Below are 20,536 nucleotides of genomic sequence, written 5' to 3' on the forward strand. Positions count from 1 at the left end.
CTCCTCTGCACAGAAAGCACATAAATGTCCACAGTACAACATTATAGAGCACGTGACAGCAACAGGGTTGTGTAGGGGATGAGGAGTAATCCCAGGCAACACAGCAGCCACTGCGCCGACTCTCCAGCGTGGGCCCAGACCCGCCCGTGTTCCCCAGGAGGATACAAGCATCGAAGGCGTTGGAAGGGGAGGGGGATGAGTGAGTGCTTGTCAGTGTAAATGTATGTGTGTGCGTGTCCATAGTTCAGTGTCCTTCGCCCTACCAGGCTAAGTAAACAGTCTACAAGCCAACCCAGGTGGCCTTGCATGCAGTGGGAAGAACAGTCTAAACACAGTCGTTTAGAGTTTTGTTCAGCTCCAGCCTTGAGCCCACAGCTAGCGCCGAAGGGATAGCCGCATTATGATGGTGATTTTTCGTTTGTGCGAATAACTCATGAGAATTTCAAAGCTGTTCTTTAACACTCCGACACCGACACTGGTCTCTCAATCTCCCGTTGGAGAGCCGTGAGCTTCTCCATAATGTTATCAAACTTGCACTCCGTGGTCTTGTCATTCTTGTGCTCAAAGAGCCGATTCTGAGACCTCACGACCGCAGTGAGCTGCTCCACGATGTGATCCAACTTTAGCTCAGAGGTCTTATTCTGAGTATTCACGGCAGCCGTAAGCTTCTCCAAGATCTTAACCACGCTGCACTCAGTGAGCCCTTTCTGAGAAGTCGCGCCCCGTCCTATCGTTTCAATCCCAGCGGGCAGCCGTGGGTGGGTTTGAACAGCTGGTTCCGCTTTCTTAATTCTCCGATAAGCCAGGGCCAAACCAGCTCCGATCAGCAAGAACCCTGTTATCATGGTTCTGAATAGGTAGATATCTTCAGCGTCCTCGATCGACAGTCCCACCAGGCACACGATCCTCCACTTCTGCCACCCATCCACTGCGTATCTGGCAGGGAAAGTCCCTCCAGGGCACTCGGGCTCTCCTGAGCCCAGACTTCTCGTTAAGAAAAGGGTGTCAATAGCATTCAGAGACTAGTTGATCAAATCCATAATTCTCTTTTAGGTTTAGAGAACAGATTGTGAGAGGGTGTTCCAGGGAAAAGTAATACAAAAATACACGAGACTAGACAAGGACATACAATAAGAGGCTAAGCAGGGAAGATAAGGGGAAGGAGGAGAGGAGAAAAAGTGCGAGTGCCTTCGCCGAGAGCCAAACGACCCAGCAGTGATTGTTTTAAACTAACAATCATAAATAAAATACTCACTACGTTGGACAGCTGAAATATAACCTTTAGTATTTTGTTTTCAGTTTGCTAACAGATGCTCTTAGTCTTATAGAGATGTCTGCAGAGCATGGCGATAAACTTCAGACCAAGAGAGTAAATGTAAGTTTTAAAATGCATCACGCAAGGAGAATAAACAATTGCCTCCATCTGGTGTTTTTCTCATTTAGAGCGAGCAATCAGGTGAATCTAAATAAAAGCTGTGATTCACCTCATTAATTCATTTCACCTTAAAACCATGTGGATCCCGAGGTAGAGCTATATAAAAACGTATGTGGTTTTTTTTCTTATTATCCTTCATTAAACTTGCTTTTATTTCAACCTTTCTCTGTGCTTGCTCTGCCAGCTCAAGTTCATTTTTGTCATGTCAATCATGACAGCAAGAGCCAACCTCAGCCTGCGAAATCTGACTTTGCCCAGATTTTACTTCATAAAGCACTGACTTGAGACTTGACCAAAAACCTTCTGAAGAATCATATTAGCAAAAATGTCCACGTGAGGACGGATCGGCACCAGAAGGTCATAAAGACATGATTTGCATTTGCACCAATATTTATTTTCCATCGAGGAAAGAGCATCTGACTCAGTTACAGATGAAAAAGAAAGCTTTCACAGGACTCTGTGCAGTCGTATAGAAAATCAAGCACACCTTTACACCTTCCAGATGATGATCTGCGTCTAACTGTAAGCATGTGTGAGAACCTCTATGAAGCAGAAGTTTTGGCAGTTCACATGTCTGGAATAACAAGGTCATAACAAAATCAGCTGAATCCAGGACTTCAGAGAGTTTCTTGATAACTTCTGTCTTAAAATAGCTCCGCCCAACGTGGGGCTCGAACCCACGACCCTGAGATTAAGAGTCTCATGCTCTGCCGACTGAGCTAGCCGGGCTTGCACACCTAGTGAAACCGCACTGGTAATGTTTCCTCTAATTTTTCATGTGTCTGCGCAAACACACAAACTCCATGAGCGGTCCCTTGGACCACTGTGAGCAACAGCAGACGTGTGCACTGTGGTCACGCCAGCATCGAATCCATCCAAGTTTCATGGTTTATTAAAATAATCAAATTACAGCATTTACATTTATGTTAGACTACTTTTAATTAACTGCTTTAGCCCACTTACAATGAAAATTCAAAAAAATCTTCATGACCTGTGTAGTATGTTAACACTATTGGAAGTAAAAATAACTTGAACTCCAACTTTGAAAACACAACTTTCTTTTTCTTCCTCTTTTTTTTTTATAAAGTTCTGATTTGTATTATGAGTATGAGTCTGTGGTCTGGGAGAGAGTCCTTTAACTCTGTCTGCAAAATACAGTAAATAATGACCGATGTTGGGCAATTAATTATATAGTTACTTCTTCAAAAAAGTAACTGAGTTTTGCAAACAACAAAGTTTCTTGCAGCTGTTTAACTGAATTTACAGAACAATCAGCTGTTCTGCATCAAATTTGATGCCAAACAAATTATTTGTGCCACTCCACAAAACAATTTCTGTCCACTATGAGATAAAGGACAACAACAGCCTGATACCTGCAGGCCTGACAGCAGGAGACGTATCACTCCTGTAACACCTGTAACATTCAGCAGTCGCCTCATTGTTCTGACTCACACAACAAAACTATTGACAACACTAAACACTAACTACACAAGATTTGCGCTAAATGTCGCAAATCTCTCACATCTCAAAACACCGCCGTCACTCCTAACCCCCCCGCCGTCCCCACCCTTCCTAAACAACTAAATGCCAGAAAGATGAACAAATCTCACAAAACTCACTGAATTCAGTCTGATGATCTCTGGGGTCAGTGTTTCAATGTAGCCATCAAATATTTGGGCCAAGACTCAGAGTCCCATTTAGTGGTCACTAAGCCGTCACCAGAATATGACTGCATTTCAGTAAATGTATTCCATCTTTTGGTCATCACTCAGTCTGCAACTAGCTGCTTTAACATGATGGGTCAGCACATTTTAGACTACAAAAAGAGAACATAGAGCTCCCAGTACCCAAAACGTTGTCCTTATGCTCCAGATGACATCAGTTTATAGAAATTAGCCTCAAACCTTTGAGCAGTACAAGTGCATCTAAATATGTAACAGCTGTCAGTTCGGACCAAAACAGACTGAGGTCATTCATGCAAACCTCCTGCTCTGCATTTTTAATTTGTCACCAATGAGAAAACGGTTGTGTTCACACAGACACTTGAGAGGACACACATTAGCTCTAATGGACAGCGGGAAAAAAGCCGGAAGATACACGAATGCTAGAAAGTAAAAAGTCAACAAGAAGCAGAAAACATCTTCTGTTTGGGTGTTTCTTTGTTAATCCTTTAGCATTGATCTCTCTAAGCCCTCTCAGACCTCAATCACAGCTGAACATTGTGGTGCAGAACCTCTTGAGGGGTCAAGGAAATGCCAGCAGGAAAAGAGCAATTTCTTCTGATTTAAAGCCGGATGCGAATGAGTGCAGAGCAAGAAAGGACAGAAAAGTAAAAACCTACCTGCTATCTGGAGGCATCAATCAACTCAGTCTGTCAATGTAGCTCACAGGAAGTAATCCCTGTCAGCAAAACAACTTTTTACCTGATGGAAAAATGTATTATGTAGGAAACTATTAAAAGACTCATAAATACTATTTTCCCTTTTAAGATGGATCACTCAATCATCTTTGGTTAGGAGTAGATTGTTTTCCACATAAAAGGGCATAAAAGAATAAAGAAAGTGAAAAGAAGCACTATATAAAACTTTAATGATGTTTGATCTCTTTTCTTCAACTCGGGCAAAGAAATACATGTTTTTTTTGTATCAGTGTGTGATAAGATGAAAAAACTGCAGATAACTAAGTTGAGTCCTGGAATCGATACAGCTTGTGTTTTACCTTTTGGGACTTTTTGACCGAGCCACTGGGAGCACATAGCTTGGCACACTTTTTGGCCTTAAGCACTCACAAACCAACTTATTTGTCAACACGAGGCTAGCTGTTGATAGTCTCAACAGCTTTAACCTTTAATAAAATGTCTCATCATTAGGACACGACCGAACATTTAATTGCATCCAACCAAAAGATAACAAACCTTTGCCCTTCATTAGACGCTTTTTGATTCACTTGTTTCTTAGTGAAACACGTATTAAATCCCCACACGGGAAACCTGATAGCCTGTGGATTTTGTTCTGTGACACCGTGACTTTAAATGCAGCAACAATCGATGCCCAGGTGGAGTTTATGCACGCATGCAGTGACTTTGCATAGCTGCTTTGGGGGTCGAGGACATACAGTAGCAGTACGCACTTTCACCCTTGTATGTGTGTGTCAAGACTTGAAGCCCTCGCGGGTGTTAAAGGGCTCAGAACAACATCAACAGGAGCCGGAGGTCAGACAGAGCGAGGGAGGGTTGAGGGAAAAGTTTTAAAAGTCATTTGATCCCTCATCACTTTCCTCACAGGGAGGTCATACTTTCCTCTGTGCAACACACACCCCCTGTGGCTCAGGGGGTTTGGGAAGCGTATCTGTAACCGGAAGGTCGCTGTTTCGATCCCTGATCTGTCCTAATCTGCCACACTGGTTGCTTTGCATGTAAGACGGTGACATCCTGACAGCTCTGTGCCATTTATACCACTGCTGAGAGCGCAGGTACCAGAGACTAGTCTGCAACCTCCTGGCAAAGAACGATCTCTAAAGAAAAGTGAGACTGATAGTGAGCGGTTCCTGTTGGAAAGCAGTTGCTAAAGTTTCAGTCACGGAAGACTGGAAAGTAACCCTCCTTTCCCCCCACCCTAAGCTGCTTTTGCAAGCAGCTCTTCTTTACTTTGAAGGCAAACAATTTCCATTTATATCCAAACCACGGGCAACCGCAGCAAGCTGACAGTAACCAAAGCAATCTAGCTTGAGACATATTTTCCTTGCTGATAGGGGACTCACTGACTGGTTTCTACACCTGTGCGACTGACGCCATATGCCTGAATTATGCTTCAGCTGCGAATCTACTCCTTAACCTACAATGTAACTGCAGAATCTCAATCAGGCCTTAGCCAGTGCGTTTAAAATTGAGAGTTGGGAGCGAGGCATGTCTTTTATATTGCCTAAACCTGTTTCGTCATGACGAGGATGGCAAAGGATGTTTTGTGCATCATTTCGAGATGCCAGTGATTTTTACAAAATGTCAGTATTTGACTCCCAGTAGGGAGACAGTGGGTTGAGAAGTATGTGTGGTGGGAAGCTCTTGCTTGCGACAGCATGAGAAGATTTAAACACCCTTGGCTGAGCTGTAATGTTACCCAGCTGCAGGTGCAGTTCAGCAGAGAGGAAGCAGCTTTTAAATGAAACCGGGTTGTGATTTCTTAAAGAGAAATTGTTGCTGAGATGAATTTTTCCTGATTCAAAATTTGGCAAGAGAATCATATCTACACCTATTTATGAACATTATAAAAGCAAGAGGAAAAAATATGTCGAATTGTTTTTTGGGGGTGTACTGTCCCTTTAAAATAACAACGAAAAATAAAATAAAAATCATAAGACTATATGAGATGACTGCTTTTACTCCAGCAAAGCCACAATTCCCTCTAAAATCCTTGTGGTAAAACATTTAAAGTCATCTTTTAGGAATCCACATATGAATGTTGACTTGCAGTGTGTATATATATATATGAAGTGTCAATAACTCTACGGCATATCTTCTGGCTACCTTTAACAATTACATTTCAAGATGACAAAATTAATTTATTCGCATATTTTCGTCCTAGCTTCTAACAAAATCAAATAAGAAAAGTGCTGCGATCACCTTTGGGGAGTAAAAAGTCTGTGATGCAAATCACTTCCAACTGTAACAACACACAGCCAGACGCTTTGAGCGTCAACAAACTGAGAGGGTTCCCACTGCTTCATAAAGTCAGGAGGGGCACTGATAGGACCTTTGGAGACACTGCGAGGGGGATTCTGAAAAGTCATTAAATTTAACAACAGTCATCAGTCTCGAAACTCTCCATGTGTACCTGTAGGGGTCGGCTAAATTAACAGTGGTGCAATATAAAAATCCAGTCTTGCAGTTGACCACAAAACGACACAAAGGTAGAATGTACTTTCTTCATTGTGCTCATTTATAGATGTGTGAAGATGAAAGGCCAGTTCACTGAATTAAAGAAAAAAAGAGAAACAACCCCAGCGCAAAAGCAGAACGTGTTCAGAGACTAATTAACTCACAGATAATATCCAGAAAGGTTTCGATCAGGGGTCCCCAATCCCAGTCCACGAGGGCCGGTGTCCCTGCAGGTTTTAGATCTCACCCTGGGTCAACACACCTGAATCACATGATTAGTTCATTACCAGGCCTCTGGAGAACTTCAAGACATGTTGAGGAGGCAATTTCTCCATTTAAATCAGCTGTGATGGATCAAGGACACATCTAAAACCTGCAGGGACACCGGCCCTCGTGGACTGGGATTGGGGACCCCTGGTTTAGATCATGGAATCTAAACCAGGAGCTCTAACTGATGACTTGTCTGTGTTCTTAGTGCGTCAACAAAGATTTTTAGACTTTTCAACCATTATCACTGTGCACACTTACAGATTTCTTAACACATTTACAAATCTGATTGCACATGCTCACACAGACAAATTGTTTTGCTACAGTAACAGCCTCATATACTTCATGTTTTTCTTGATTAACAACACCAATCAACATGGTGGGATGAGTCAAAGATGTTGGTCTGTAAGCGCTTTGTCACGAGTTGTTAACAAAGTCGTAAAGTCATAAAACTCTGGCCGTCCCTTATGGCGGCACATTTACATAACAGTTCATTCAAATAAAAGATTTGCTCTGTCCTGTTTATATAGTTTAGCCTGAAAAAAAGGCTGTATGGTGGAAGACTTGGTACATAGATGTCCAGTCCTTCACAAGTCTTTGGCAAAACCACTTGCTGTCCTAGCCTCTGTAAACAGTTTGCTGCTGAGTTTATGTGCTGAGCCACAAATCTTTGGTCATAGGAAGTAAAAAATATAAGTGTATTTTGTTAATCTGAGTTGGAGACTATGTTTCAAAAAGGAAGTGGTGCGCTCACTAAACAATGACTTGTGGTTTACATGACATTAACCAGTGAGCAAGCCGTTTCACTCTTGTCCTCATCACTTCCATTTTTTTTAAAACCAAGATGGTGACGGTGAAAACAACCGTGTCAAGGCTTCAAAACATGGCTTCACAAACTGTACGGTTACATTGTAACCTTGGTTCTCTGAGTGAGAGACTATCTCTCCACTCTGTACATATGGAGTATGTAGCGGAGTGGAGAGATAGTCTCGATATGATAGAGAATAATGGATGATGTCATGGTAGTTACGTGTATCTTTTACACTAATTTGCTAAACCAGTATCTGTCTGCTAACCAGCTGTCTGTTAGCCAGCTACTCATTAAACCTGACCACTTCTGTGATGTTGGTGCCTTTTGGAGCAGTCTTAATGTGATAATTTGGCAAATAATATGGTTACTGCACGGGTAATTTAACTAACAGTCCATCCTAAAGCCTGTGCAGCAGTTTTGTTGGCTGAAATTGGAGTATTTGTGATATTCATGTTGTCAAGTGGCCTCCACCTCTTGACACCATGAATATAAACAGCACAATTATGTATAATTACGCCATCACTTACACTTCTAACTAACTGAAATATTTTTAATTAGGAATCTAACAGTGCCTGTGGAAAAGGAGCCAAATCTACATTTATGTATTAACATGCAAATGCTGACCTATAGATATGGTCCACACTGCAGCGATCTTCATCATGGCTTTGGTTCTAGAGTTGAAGCGGCTATGCTCTATAGGGTTGCGGATGGCGACGTATCGGTCGAGGGAGATAGCGCAGAGGTGCATGATGGAGGCAGTGGAGAACAGCACGTCCAGGTAGATCCAGATCGGACACAGAGCGCTGGGGAGGGGCCAGGCGTAGTCTGGAAGAATTGAGAGAGAACATGAAAGATTACCGTGCTGCCAGGTGATGTAAATAATAATAAGCTGCCTGTTGTTTTTTCATGGGCAGCGGTTGCTGCTCTTGACTTTAAAAGCAGTAATTCATTTTTTTCAATCGATTCTAGGAGTCTGGCTGAGTGAATGGCATCAGGGTTAGCAGACTTTGAGGGCTTAAGATGCAGCATGGAGAGGCTGACTAAATGTTAATTAATTAGAGTACATCAAAGGGAGAATGAAAATTACATGCAGCTCCAAGTTTCTGTGAAAAATCAGATAAATGTGATAGTTTGATTACAGCATTTCTCTGGTTTATTGTAAAAATTATGATTAGGCTTAGGCGGAGTTATTTAGATGTCTAATTTAATGGCTGGGAATTAGATTTTAAGAGTAGATTATCAGTTTGCATATCAATGAACCCACTATGAATATAAGGTTTAATTTAGATTGTGTTTTATGTCCCATAGCTATCATCTGTACAGGGCGATTACACCAAAATTATGTGTGAAAATCAGTATTTGTATAAGTATGTGCTTTTGTGATGCAGGTGTAGTTGTTGTTGTAGCCTGAGGTTTATTGCTTCTTGCATCCTTAAAAAATGAATCTAACAAAGAGGAATAAGGGATTAGCCCCGATTCTAAAGAGATAACTGATTCAATAAAAAGTTGAACTTGTCAATAACAAATTACAATGACAATATTTCAAACAAACAAGGATGAAAAAAAGATTAAAAAAAGACAATACTGGAGAGAACATGTGATTATGTAAATAGCAATGAGATTCAATCATTTTAGCTTTAAATAGTTGATGAACCACCTTAAAATCTGATGCGAGGGTGCCCAAAGACTTAATCCTAAACTGACCAAATTCTTACAAATTTCAAAATGCCCCAGTTACACTTTGGGTTGTGCATGTTTGAAAAAATTCACTACAGTCTTGTAAATCATGCCCACTGACCTTAACCTAAGTGCTGATTGGCTCACAGAGCTGCTAGCATGACTGCTACTAAATTGTTTTTCTTAATGGCTCCTTGTATCATTATACTTGCATTTTGCCACTACTTAGCAAAATGTATTGCCGCAGACTGAAAACAACAAGGCTTTGCAGAAGCCAAGAACTAGCTGCAGTCTTTGAGTTTTGTATTCCCACTCTAAGCATTCGTTTTAAAGACCACTCTGAATACAAATGCATTTTTTACAAACCATTATGATGAGGCATCTCAAAACATTTGAATGGAAGACTTTGCTAAAAACATTCAGGACACAAAAGCCGCAAATTATTCAGATACATAAAAAAATTTATTTCATGTATTTATTAACAGGAAAAATAAAAGTTGTTAAATAAATTCTCAGACTATCAAGAATGTTCAATTTTTCCTCATAGTCAAGGTTAGCTACAGGGATTTGAAAGACAGCAGGCTCGTACTTACTGGGTTAGTATGAATCAGGGCTGCTAACAAGATGCAGTCAACTGATCATTAGCAACTGTGAACTCTCTCAAGCAGTTTTTTCCAGCATATTTGTTAGATGCATGTAGTAGGCCAATCTTAATAGAACTTACCACAAAGTCAGAAGAAACAGCTACACCTGACGTGGGGCTTGAACCCACAACCCTGAGATTAAGAGTCTAATGCTCTATCACCTGAGCTAGCCATGCCTACATCTGAAAGTCTACCAGTGTCATTCGGGATGCTAAATGTTAAAGTTCATGACCCATTAGAAAAAGACTTAACAACCTGGGTTATACAACTGTACAAAAAACTATTCTAGAGTCAAATGGTAGGTCATCTGTGTGACAGCTAAAGCTTGGCTGAAGCTGGGCCATGCAACAAAACAATGGTCCAAAGCAAAGCAGCAAAAAGAAAAGAATCAAGATGTTGCAATGGTCTAGTCCAGATATCATCCTGATTGAAATGCTGTGGCAGGACCTTAAGAGAGCTGTGCACAAATGAATGCCCACAAACCTCAATGAACTCAAGCAAAGCTGTAAAGAAGAGCAGGCAAGAATTCCTGACTGATAATAAAGTCACCTCACAAAGAAACAAATTCAGTTTATTGCTTCTAAAAGTGGCTCTACTGAATTATGGGGTGCACTTCATTTTTCATGAGCACATAGAGAACCGTATAAGAACAAACGACATTGATTTGCTTGTCTCTCACCAACCTAACTGGAGTGTCGACCAATAGCCCAGAGTGACTGTGCTGGGCGTGAAACAAGACATTAAAAGTCAAACAAAGATAAAAGAAAAGCATTCCTGACCACAGTGGGCTCAATTTACCTCCCAGCAGGAAACAGAAGCTAGCATCCGATGCACAGTTTGTGAAACTAAAATCAGATCAGCTTTCTTTTTTTTCTTTTTTCTTTTTCAGTGATGCTGTACGATCCCAGAGGGTGAATTCCTCTTTTATCTCTCCCTGCGCTTGGAGATCAAAGGTCAAATCTAGTACCAGTGTGATACCCTGTAGAGCTACTAGCTAGTCAGTCTCCCCTCGCTGATTTGTTGGGTGAGCAGTTTGGGGTCGTTGGGAATAAAATCGCTCTCTGCCATCTCAGCGTTGGGCCCATGTACACCCCCTGGGATAACAATACAGCAGCTACAAACACACGTGAGGGAGTCAACAGAGTCCAGCGGATGCGTAATTACAATCAGCAGGTCACACACTGCTTAAACTGGGCTTAAATAATTAGCTTGATTGGCAGGCTGGCTGCTGAGTGGGTTAAAATTATATTCTGGCACTTGCAAGAAAGATACTATTTATTTAAAGAAATGAAACGAGTAAAACCAAACATCAACTACAATTATGCTAACTGCTCGAGGCACGAATGCTCCATTACCGTACTCAGTGTCACAGCTTGCATCCTTCTTGTCTCCTCCGTCTTTTTCAATTGCTTTGGCTCATATCTATTTTCCGTCACTTTCATTTCAAATATCTTTCTAACTGAAATCCGTGCCATTGCTTCCACATTTCAAGGGACTATAGTGCATCACAAATCATCCAGTAAAGGCAATCTTTGATTCTGAGTGATATGTTTCACTTGAAAAGCTGTTCTGTTAAGGATAAATAAAAGTGAGCAACACTGATGCTGTGTCATCCTCCTAAAGAGGGCATATACCGCAAAAACTGTCTCTCTGTGCCCGCGGCTATTTATATGAACCGAGGACATGACCTGGGGCCAAACCCGCGAGCGTGTAATCTGGCTGCTTAATTTCATCTCTGATTTGTAGGACGAGCAGCACGTATGTGATGCATGTGGAATGAATCACACGCTTGTTTGTGTGCATGCTGAGTGGGAGGCAGCTTGCATAATGTTTCAGAGGTCAAACGCTTTTTGGGGGGCAGTGCATGACACACACAAACACACAAGGTGTTACTCAGCTGGCTACCGGGTGAGTTAGACTTTCTTCTAAATAGACCGAGTGAAAATAACTGAGTGTTGCAGTCAACTGTACAAAATAGCTGATAATTAAACAGCACTTTTGAATCATCGCACATTTTGTCAGGCTTTGCATAATACGGAAAGGTTATGACGTATGAACAGGTCAGATGGTAGTCAAGAAGGGCGCTTGTGGTGGGAATTTGTGTTGTATTTCTGCTCACTTTAGTTTGATGTAACACTGATTTCCAAAAATAAAAAGAAAGCATCAGCTAGTTTGATCATGGGACGTGTGATGTCTATGAACACGTTCGACCAAATGCTGAACTCCAGAACTGAAAAAAAAGAAGTCAATAACTGCAGTCCCTCCAGTGGCCACTTGAGGCTGACTGAACAAGCAAATTTCTACAGACTACTATTTTAAAATGTCCATTTTTTCACCAGGAAAAAAAAAGAGGCATGTTTACAGTTTGTTACATGAATTAATTTGTTTTTCTAAAAGAAAATCTCCTGGTTTTCAAACTCATGGCCTTCAGCTAACATTTTATAACCTTCTGAGACACTTGTACCTGCAGACAGGGGGAGCTAAGGATTGCTCTGTCTCAGCAACAGCTTCAGATTTTACAGCAATTACATGCTTTTTTAGCATCTTAACTAAATTCTCCATGTTTACCTGACTATATCCCTTGATAAGCATGGAGCTTTGCAAATTTGATTTGGCAGATTTTAATGCCAGATGTCTTTCCTGGCGTTAGACACAAACCCAAGGGGAATTTGTGTCTCTGGCTGGAACTAAATCAGCAAACTATCACTTCCCAAACAAATGTGTTAACCACTATATGTCTGAATTTGTTCTAAAGCCAATGAGCACTGAGCACAGGGCTAGAAGACTAGCACAGAGGATGTCAGGCCCTCAGGTTACCCTCATGATTCTGATTGCTTGGTCACACCAACCATCCTGTTCGCCCTTGCGCGAAGCAGCAGATACTGTTCTACCTGTCCAACCTCTGTAGGGTCCAGGTATCATGTCGCTACCTGAGCCAAATGCAAAACTATTGAAAAAAATAAGAAAAGATGAGGATGGAAGGATTTCAGTGGCCTCCACCTGTAAAACCATTCCTGTTTTGGGGGTTGTCTCATTGTCGTCCCTCTAGTTAATATCATTAATACAACAGCAGCTGAAACTCATTAACAACTTCCTATGTTACTTAACTGACCAGATCAATATCTCAGAAGTTTAACTTACTTGGTGGTATACTTGGAATAACAATGCTCTCTATATTTTTTTGCGCAGTGCACATTCATACAGTATGACACACATCTTTATAAAAACATAAGGCTCCTGGTCCCTTGCTCAAGACTTTATTCCAGCATATTGTGATTTAAAACAGCTATGCCAAACATGTGGCTCTAACCCACAACCCTGAGATTAAGAGTCTCATGCTCTGCCGACTGAACTAGCTGGGCATGCGCCTTGAAAGCTTTTTGTGACATCACCTGAACCACTTTATCAGATTTCATGCACTAGAACTCTTGGAAACTCACTGACATTTACCTTTCACTTCACACGTGTGCACACAGTCTATGCACTCAGCTGACCTCAGTATGTGCTTCACATAACATTTACACACCATGTTGGAAAAATGGGCTTGCCGCCATCAGCTTGAGGCTGGCTCAAAAACCAGAAAAAAAAAACATGTTAACAGTTGGGTACAATGGACAGTTTTGGTCTCTATAGCTACTTTTTTTCTTCAAGGCAAATTTAAGAGTTTATCGAACCCATTAATTTGTATTGTGTTATGGCTTAAGGTTGTGGGTTATAAAGTGGATATCCACTTAATAACCTTTGTCTGGGAGTGTTGTCTACTGATGGTAACTGAATCCTTGCTCCATCCAAACATCCTCGATCCCAAGTGGAATTACTGGGCCGGACATTACATCGCCAGCACCACAACAAAGACTCCGGTAGGGGAAGTGGTGGTGGGCTCTGTGCTTATGTGCTTCGGGATCGGTTCCAGATCAGTAGAATAATAGACAGTCACTACTCACTAGACTTAGAGGCCATGTCCACTTAGTGCAGGCCCACTTTATCTACTTCATGTGCTAACGGTAGCCAACGTTACCATTGGTTATATCCTCCTCGATGCTAACGTTAGCTCAGTACTCAACCACTTCCAACTTATCGTCAGGAGGCTCTCAACAGCAGAGAGAGCACCCTGAAGGCACCCATATTGTTGTTGGGGACTTTAATAGGCAAGGCAAGGCAAGGCAAGGCAAGGCAAATTTATTTGTATAGCACAATTCAACAACAAGGTGATTCAAAGTGCTTTACAGAGACATTAGAAACAAAAACAAATAAAAAGCATGATTTAAAATTAATTAAAACAAGCAAACAAACAAACTAACTAAACACACACATTTCACACCTGTTCGCGCGATCTGAACCCTTATCGTAAGGGGAGCTACCAGTCCTTCTGTGGACGAGCTACTTTCTATTTTAAATTCCCTGAATTTAAAATACTCTCTAGACCCAGTCTAGACCCAGCTGGGGAGCTACCCAGAGCTCTAAACCCACTTAACAAACAAACAAACAAACAAAACAGTATATAAAATCAAAACAGATAAAATCAGAACAGTAGATAAAATCAGTAGTTAATGTAAGTTTTGAAATTTAAGCTTAACAAACAAACAAAACAGTATATAAAACCAAAACAGATAAAATTAGAAATAGATAAGATCAGTAGTTAGTGTAAGTTTTGAAATTTAAGCTTAAAAGTGTGGATTTGGTGCTTTATTCAAATGCAGCTGAGAATAGGTGAGTCTTCAACCTGGATTTAAATAAACTGAGTGTTTCAGCTGATCTGAGGCTTTCTGGGAGTTTGTTCCAGATATAAGGAGCATAAAAGCTGAATGCAGCTTCTCCGTGTCTGGTTCTGACTCTGGGAACTGATAAAAGACCAGATCCAGATGACCTGAGGGATCTGGAAGGTTCATACTGGGTCAGCAGGTCACTGATGTATTTTGGTCCTAAACCATTCAGAGCTTTATAGGCCAGCATCAGAACTTTAAAGTCTATCCTCTGACGGACAGGTAGCCAGTGTAAAGACCTCAGAGCTGGACTGATGTGGTCCACTTTTTTGGTCTTACTGAGGACTCGAGCAGCAGAGTTCTGAATGAGCTGTAGTTGTCTGACTGATTTTTTAGGTAGACCTGTAAAGATGCTGTTACAGTAATCAAGCCTACTAAAGATGAATGCATGGACTAGTTTTTCCAGGTCCTGTTGAGACATCAGATCTTTTATCCTTGAAATATTCTTGAGGTGATAGTAAGCTGACTTTGTTATTGTCTTAATGTGTTTTTCTAAGTTTAGGTCTGCATCCATCACTACACCCAAATTTCTCGCCTGGTTTGTGGTTTTTAGATGTATAGATTGAAGTTCTCTGGTGACCTGTAATCGTTTTTCTTTGGCGCCAAAGACTATTACTTCAGTTTTGTTTTTGTTTAGTTGGAGAAAATTGTGGCACAACCAGTCATTGATTTCCTCAATGCATTTACCAAGAGCCTGTACAGGGCCTCGGTCTCCTGGTGACATTGTGATATATATTTGTGTGTCATCTGCATAGCTGTGGTAGTTTATTTTGTTGTTCTTTATAATCTGTGCCAGTGGGAGCATGTAAATGTTAAACAGAGGGGGTCCCAAGATGGAACCTTGGGGAACTCCACATAATAAGGCATGTTTGAAATTTGTACTCCCCATATTCCACCACCATGTTATTCCTACCAGGGCAGATGGGACACTGGACCATGTGGACAGTAACATCACTCAACATCATTGCCTACATCCCCCTCCAAGCACCCGGGTCATTAAAACATGGCCAAATGATGCTCTCCTCCAGCTACAGGACTGTTTTGATCTGACAGACTGGTCCATCTTTGAACAGCAGGACTTGGAGACCTTCACTCAGTCTATGTAGTGCTGTGTAAAGAATGTGACTGTGATCAAAACCATCTGGATTTTTCCTAACTGAAAACCTTGTATGATGAGTGAAGTACAGACTTTGATCAGAACTCGTAACTCAGCCTTCAGGTTGAGGGACAGTTCCCTGTACAGCACTGCCAGAGCCAACCTGAGGAGGGGCATCAAACAGGCCAAGGAGGCCTACAGGAGGAGGATAGAGGGCTTCCTCAAGGACAACAACCGTCGCCAGGTGTGGAGAGGCATCCAAGCCCTCACTGACTAAAAAAGGCCCGAGCCTGTATGTCTGTATATGACATATGATAGATGATAATAGGCCTTCTCTGGCTGTGTACATTGGCCTTCTTTCCAGTTTCTTAAAGCACAGACTTTGATGTGTTGAGTTAATTCACTGTTGGGGAAAAATCAGTTTTTTTAAACATGTCTTCTTCAGGAATCTATGTTTCCAGTTTGTGAGCAGAGAAATAGCCTTCAATGAACACTTTGATTGAGTTGACCTTGCATGTCATGCACTTTTTTGGCTGTGTTTTCCTGTCTGTGTAATCTCCTCCTGCCTTAATTTAGTCCATGAGATATCATTTCCTTTCTCTTGCCTTTGTTCCATCTCATTTTCATCCTTACCTAACCATTCTGCCCTCCCCCACATCAATAATTCATAGTTTTGGGTATTTGTTTTATATTTGGCCATAAGACTTGAAGTGAGATACCTTCAAAAATGAGCAGTTTCCTCGCTTCATGTATTATCAGTGTTTTATTATCACGTCTACTGTATGTTTTATCACTGAGCAAACAGAGACCTGAGGAAGGGAAGAAGCCAAATGAATCTGAATTACATTCAGTTGAGATGGCACCATATCTCCCTCCCGTCATAAGGTCTCAATGTGGAGGAAGGGAAAACATGGACAAATTGCTGAAAAGCAGAATGGAAATTAGATCACGTCTGCAAAACAGAACAAATTATCCTGAAAAACAGAACCATAAGTCTTACCCAGAAGAAGACCTCCGTGTTCTTGCTGTTGCTTTTTTAAACTGTCCTACCAAGAGGAAAAGCATCAGATATTTCTGATAAGTTAAAAGATTTTCACGTTCCTCCCCTCTACTCACTTAATCAATTACTGGTGCAGCTGAAAAAGTTAACTACACAGCAACAAAGTTTGCATACAGGAGAGACTTCAGCTGTGTATGAAAGATGGATGCCCCCACCATGATGAGCAAAGTCCTGTTGTGAAGTGTTGAGCTGTTCTTCTTTGTTGCCGCTGCCTTTGTGTTTTGACAGAAACAGAAGGTAACGAGACAGGTTTGGAACTGGCGTGCAGTATCTCTCAGTGTCTCACACTGAAACTAGCAACTGACACCAAAAGAATCACCAAGAAAGCATTTATAAAATGAAACCAAGCAAGCTGAAGGGCTGGGACTGTGTTTGGGTTTCGAGGAATGAATATTCGCAATAACAGCTTCCACATCAAATCAGACAGAGCTTTTCTTGCAAGTAAATGCACAACAAAAACACAATGCAGGCCCGGCTAGCTCAGTCGGTAGAGCATGAGACTCTTAATCTCAGGGTCGTGGGTTCAACCCCCGCGTTAGAATTTTAGGACTTTACAGTCTAGTATAAATAATTAACATAAAGTCTGTCTAATTGTGGAAGCTGTTACTGAGAAGGTATAATAATCCACAGTTCCTCCAGTGTGCGGATTACAAGCTGGTGGCTTAGTGGTAAATGACTGGTACTTGATAGGAGCTCTTGCAATGACTTCTTACCACTAGCCTCACTCACACACAGAAGCTTTATTAACCAAAAGTTCACATTCAGAGGATTCATTGACTCCCAAGAATTTATCAACATGCAGACTACAGAATGTGAGGATTCAACCAAAAACCTTCACAATTAGGAGACAACCTCCACTCCTGAATCCACACTAAGATTCAGTATGATGCCCAAAGAATCTTGTTTGTCAGCACCTTACATGAGAGTAAACTCACATAAGTTCTGTCTTGATAGAGAAAAGAGAAACGCCCCACATGAGGCTTGAACCCACTAACCTGAGCTTAAGCATCTCATGCTCTACTGACTGAACTAGCTGGTATTTTTGCTTGGAGTGTGCAAATTGTTTATCTTGTGTGGAATAAGTGAGCTACCATGGCTCCAGACCTTTAAGAATCTGTGGGCAAGGTACTCATTTGCTACAGTATTATTATTGATAATTTGCTATTATTAATCTCTGGTTGTCTTCCTCAGTGTGTCTTTGTCCTGCCTTCCTCCTGTCAACCCAGCCGGTCATGGTAGATGTCCCTGCCTCCCTCACCCTGGTTTTTCTGGAGGCTTCTTCCTGTTAAAAGGGAGTTTTTCCTTCCCACTGTCGCCAAAGTGCTTGCTCACAGGGAGTCATATGATTGTTGAGGTTTTCTCTGTATTATTGTAGGGTCTTTAACTTACAACACTGATACTCATATTGAACACTGTGTTCTCCCCCCCGATGCACCTGTGTATGAATATTAGCTTGTGTAAGTGCTTAGGCACAGAAAAGAGGCAATGTGTGAACCGGTAGTTGAGGCTTGTAGTAAGAAAGCAGTGTAGAGTGTGGAGTAGAAAAGATCTATGTAAGTTCTAGTACACTCTGTAACGGCAATACATGATTCATGAAGACCTTTATCCATGGATAAATGGTGCACCATTTACACCCAACAGAAGACACAACAAGTTTATGTCTTTGTCTAACTGGAGCCCAGATGCCAACAGTTGGTGTTAGCTGGGTTTCTAGAGATTTATCAGAGATGCACGATTTGATTATGATAATTAAACTCATAATTCCTGTCCAAGAACATTTATCTAATCATTTTATATTACATGACAAATTGCCTGCTGGTATTTGTGTGCGTGTATCCTTGTTATTTTAAAAAGCCTATGCTCCATCAATTTAATTTAATCATCTGGCAATTCCAATTAAAGAAATGCAAACACATATTCTCTAAAAGCTCTGTGTGTGTGTGTGTGTGTGTGTGTGTGTGTGTGTGTGTGTGTGTGTGTGTGTAAATGTCATGTAGGCCTATGCATTAGAAAGAGAGAGGGTAAAAAACCATTGTTAAATTACCATTCCCTTCATCTTTTATCATGATTGTCATCATCATCATTCTCATTAGCATCATCATTATTATGATAGCTGGAATAATTTATTGTCAGTCGAAATGGTGTGAGAACATTCAGTGACGTGCGAGTGTGTGTGTGTGTGTGTCTGGTCGATCACTCAGTCAGCCGTGAGGATCAATGCAGTCAAGTACCAGTCTGATGGATAACACTGCACGTAAAGATCCAGACTCCACTCAAGTGTGTGTGCGAGCACTGGGTGTGTTTGCAGGGACTCGTGTTCTTCTGTGTATATAAATGACAGAGAGACAAACAGCCAATCTGTCTCAGTGTGTTTGTGCATCTGAAAGAGCGAAAGGAAAGGACAGACTTGTCAGTGTTTTGTTTCAGTGTGTGTCTGTGTGAAACATTGATTACCACAGTGAGCAATCAGCGGTGGCTTGAACTAACAGACAGGCACAGAGCGGGCCAGCGAGTGTGTCCGTTGGCCACGCGTGGCCCATTAAGCAGCAATCAACCTTCCCCGTCCTGCTTAGCATTCCAGCAGGATGCCTGCCTGCCACAAAGCCAACACATGACTGTAGTGAATGTGGTCAGGTTTGGCAGGGGAAACAAAAGGCCTGCAGGGCAAAATAAAAGAGTTAGACTGAAGCATGAATATCCACACAGTATGTGCAGAATCACATCTGCATTTTATAAGCTGGGAAGCAAGAATTGATACATTTAAGGTGAATTGAAGTTGGCCTGCAGCATTATTAGTATTTTATTGAACTGCCGTAAAAGTAGCGGACATAAAAGAAAGATTTAGAAACAGGTGGGTTAGAGGCTGATATATCTTTATCTCCAGTGTGAGCATGACTTCAGAAACAAAGAACCAGGAAAGCTTAAAACCACTTCATCTGTTCTGCTGATATCTGTCCACTTATACCAGCTCTTTTGCCGGTATAACCCTTCTTCTACTTACATTATGGGTCAACAGAGTGGATTATATGCCTTCATCTCACAGTATCCCTAGCATCCTCCTCTGTCACACCGACAATCTTCATGTCTTCACTGCATCCATGAATCTTCCCTGAGCTATTCCTCTTTTCCTTCCTCTTCCTCTTTGAGTGTCTCTACATACAACCGGATAAGTTTGTAATACTTCTTATGTCTTCCTGGAGAAAACTCGTTTCGCCTTCTTCTTCTAAAGCTGCGCTGATGTAGAGATTTTGTTGTTTAGGAGAACACTGAATTGAGTATGGCGCATAAACGACGGGGGTATAAATGATTTTGACGCCAGGATATAACCAGGGTGGTGATCGTAAAGAAGGAAAAAAACTTTTGGACAGTCCTACTGCGTTATTAGTTAACGCAAGATACATGGAGGGGTTAATGTATAAAAGCCTTTATTGTATTTGTTTATATATGGGGGATGGAAGAAATATGGCAAAACGTTCTTCTCTAAATAATGTTTAGACAATAGATTGATTAATTTTGGTTTATATTTGAGATAAAGAATACATCTTTCTCATTCTCCTATATTCCTCTTGCCTTATTATAACTCATACAGATGAATCCCACCTCATGAAGATGACCTCAATAAACTGTCTTTCACTGATCTCCTGTTTTCTCCTTTGCCTTCTTTTTCCTCGTGTTTGTGCTTTTTCTGCCCTGTCTGCTGGTATCTCTGCCTCCAGAGCTGCATGTTTCTAATCTGAAGCCACCGGCCTCACTGACCTGCTGAGTGTCTATCGCTGTATTGTTTGTTGCCTCTCTTCCTCACTCTTCTTTTCTGTCTCCAATCTCACCCTTACCACAACCGTTTGAGACAGATGGCCATCATCCTTGAGCCTGATTCTGTTGAAGTTTTCTCTTTGTTAAAGGAGAAGAG

At 41.4% G+C, this 20,536-nt stretch overlaps 1 protein-coding gene and 1 long non-coding RNA gene across 4 annotated transcripts in view; one reads left to right on the forward strand and one right to left on the reverse strand.

Moving 5' to 3' along the window:
* Positions 1–20,536, forward strand: part of LOC309697815 — a 332,892-nt gene that overhangs the window by 85,203 nt on the left and 227,153 nt on the right. The window lies entirely within an intron of this gene.
* htr2cl1 (5-hydroxytryptamine (serotonin) receptor 2C, G protein-coupled-like 1) overlaps positions 1–20,536 on the reverse strand; it is a 113,554-nt gene that overhangs the window by 10,527 nt on the left and 82,491 nt on the right. For all 3 annotated transcript variants that reach the window (XM_082519706.1, XM_082519705.1, XM_082519707.1), the window contains exon 4: positions 8,011–8,211. In XM_082519706.1, the coding sequence (XP_082375832.1) occupies positions 8,011–8,211 (201 nt within the window). The remainder of the gene's footprint in view (positions 1–8,010; positions 8,212–20,536) is intronic.

Source organism: Aulonocara stuartgranti (assembly GCF_965226115.1).
Source record: "Aulonocara stuartgranti genome assembly, chromosome: 3".
In the NCBI taxonomy this organism is placed as follows: domain Eukaryota; kingdom Metazoa; phylum Chordata; class Actinopteri; order Cichliformes; family Cichlidae; genus Aulonocara; species Aulonocara stuartgranti.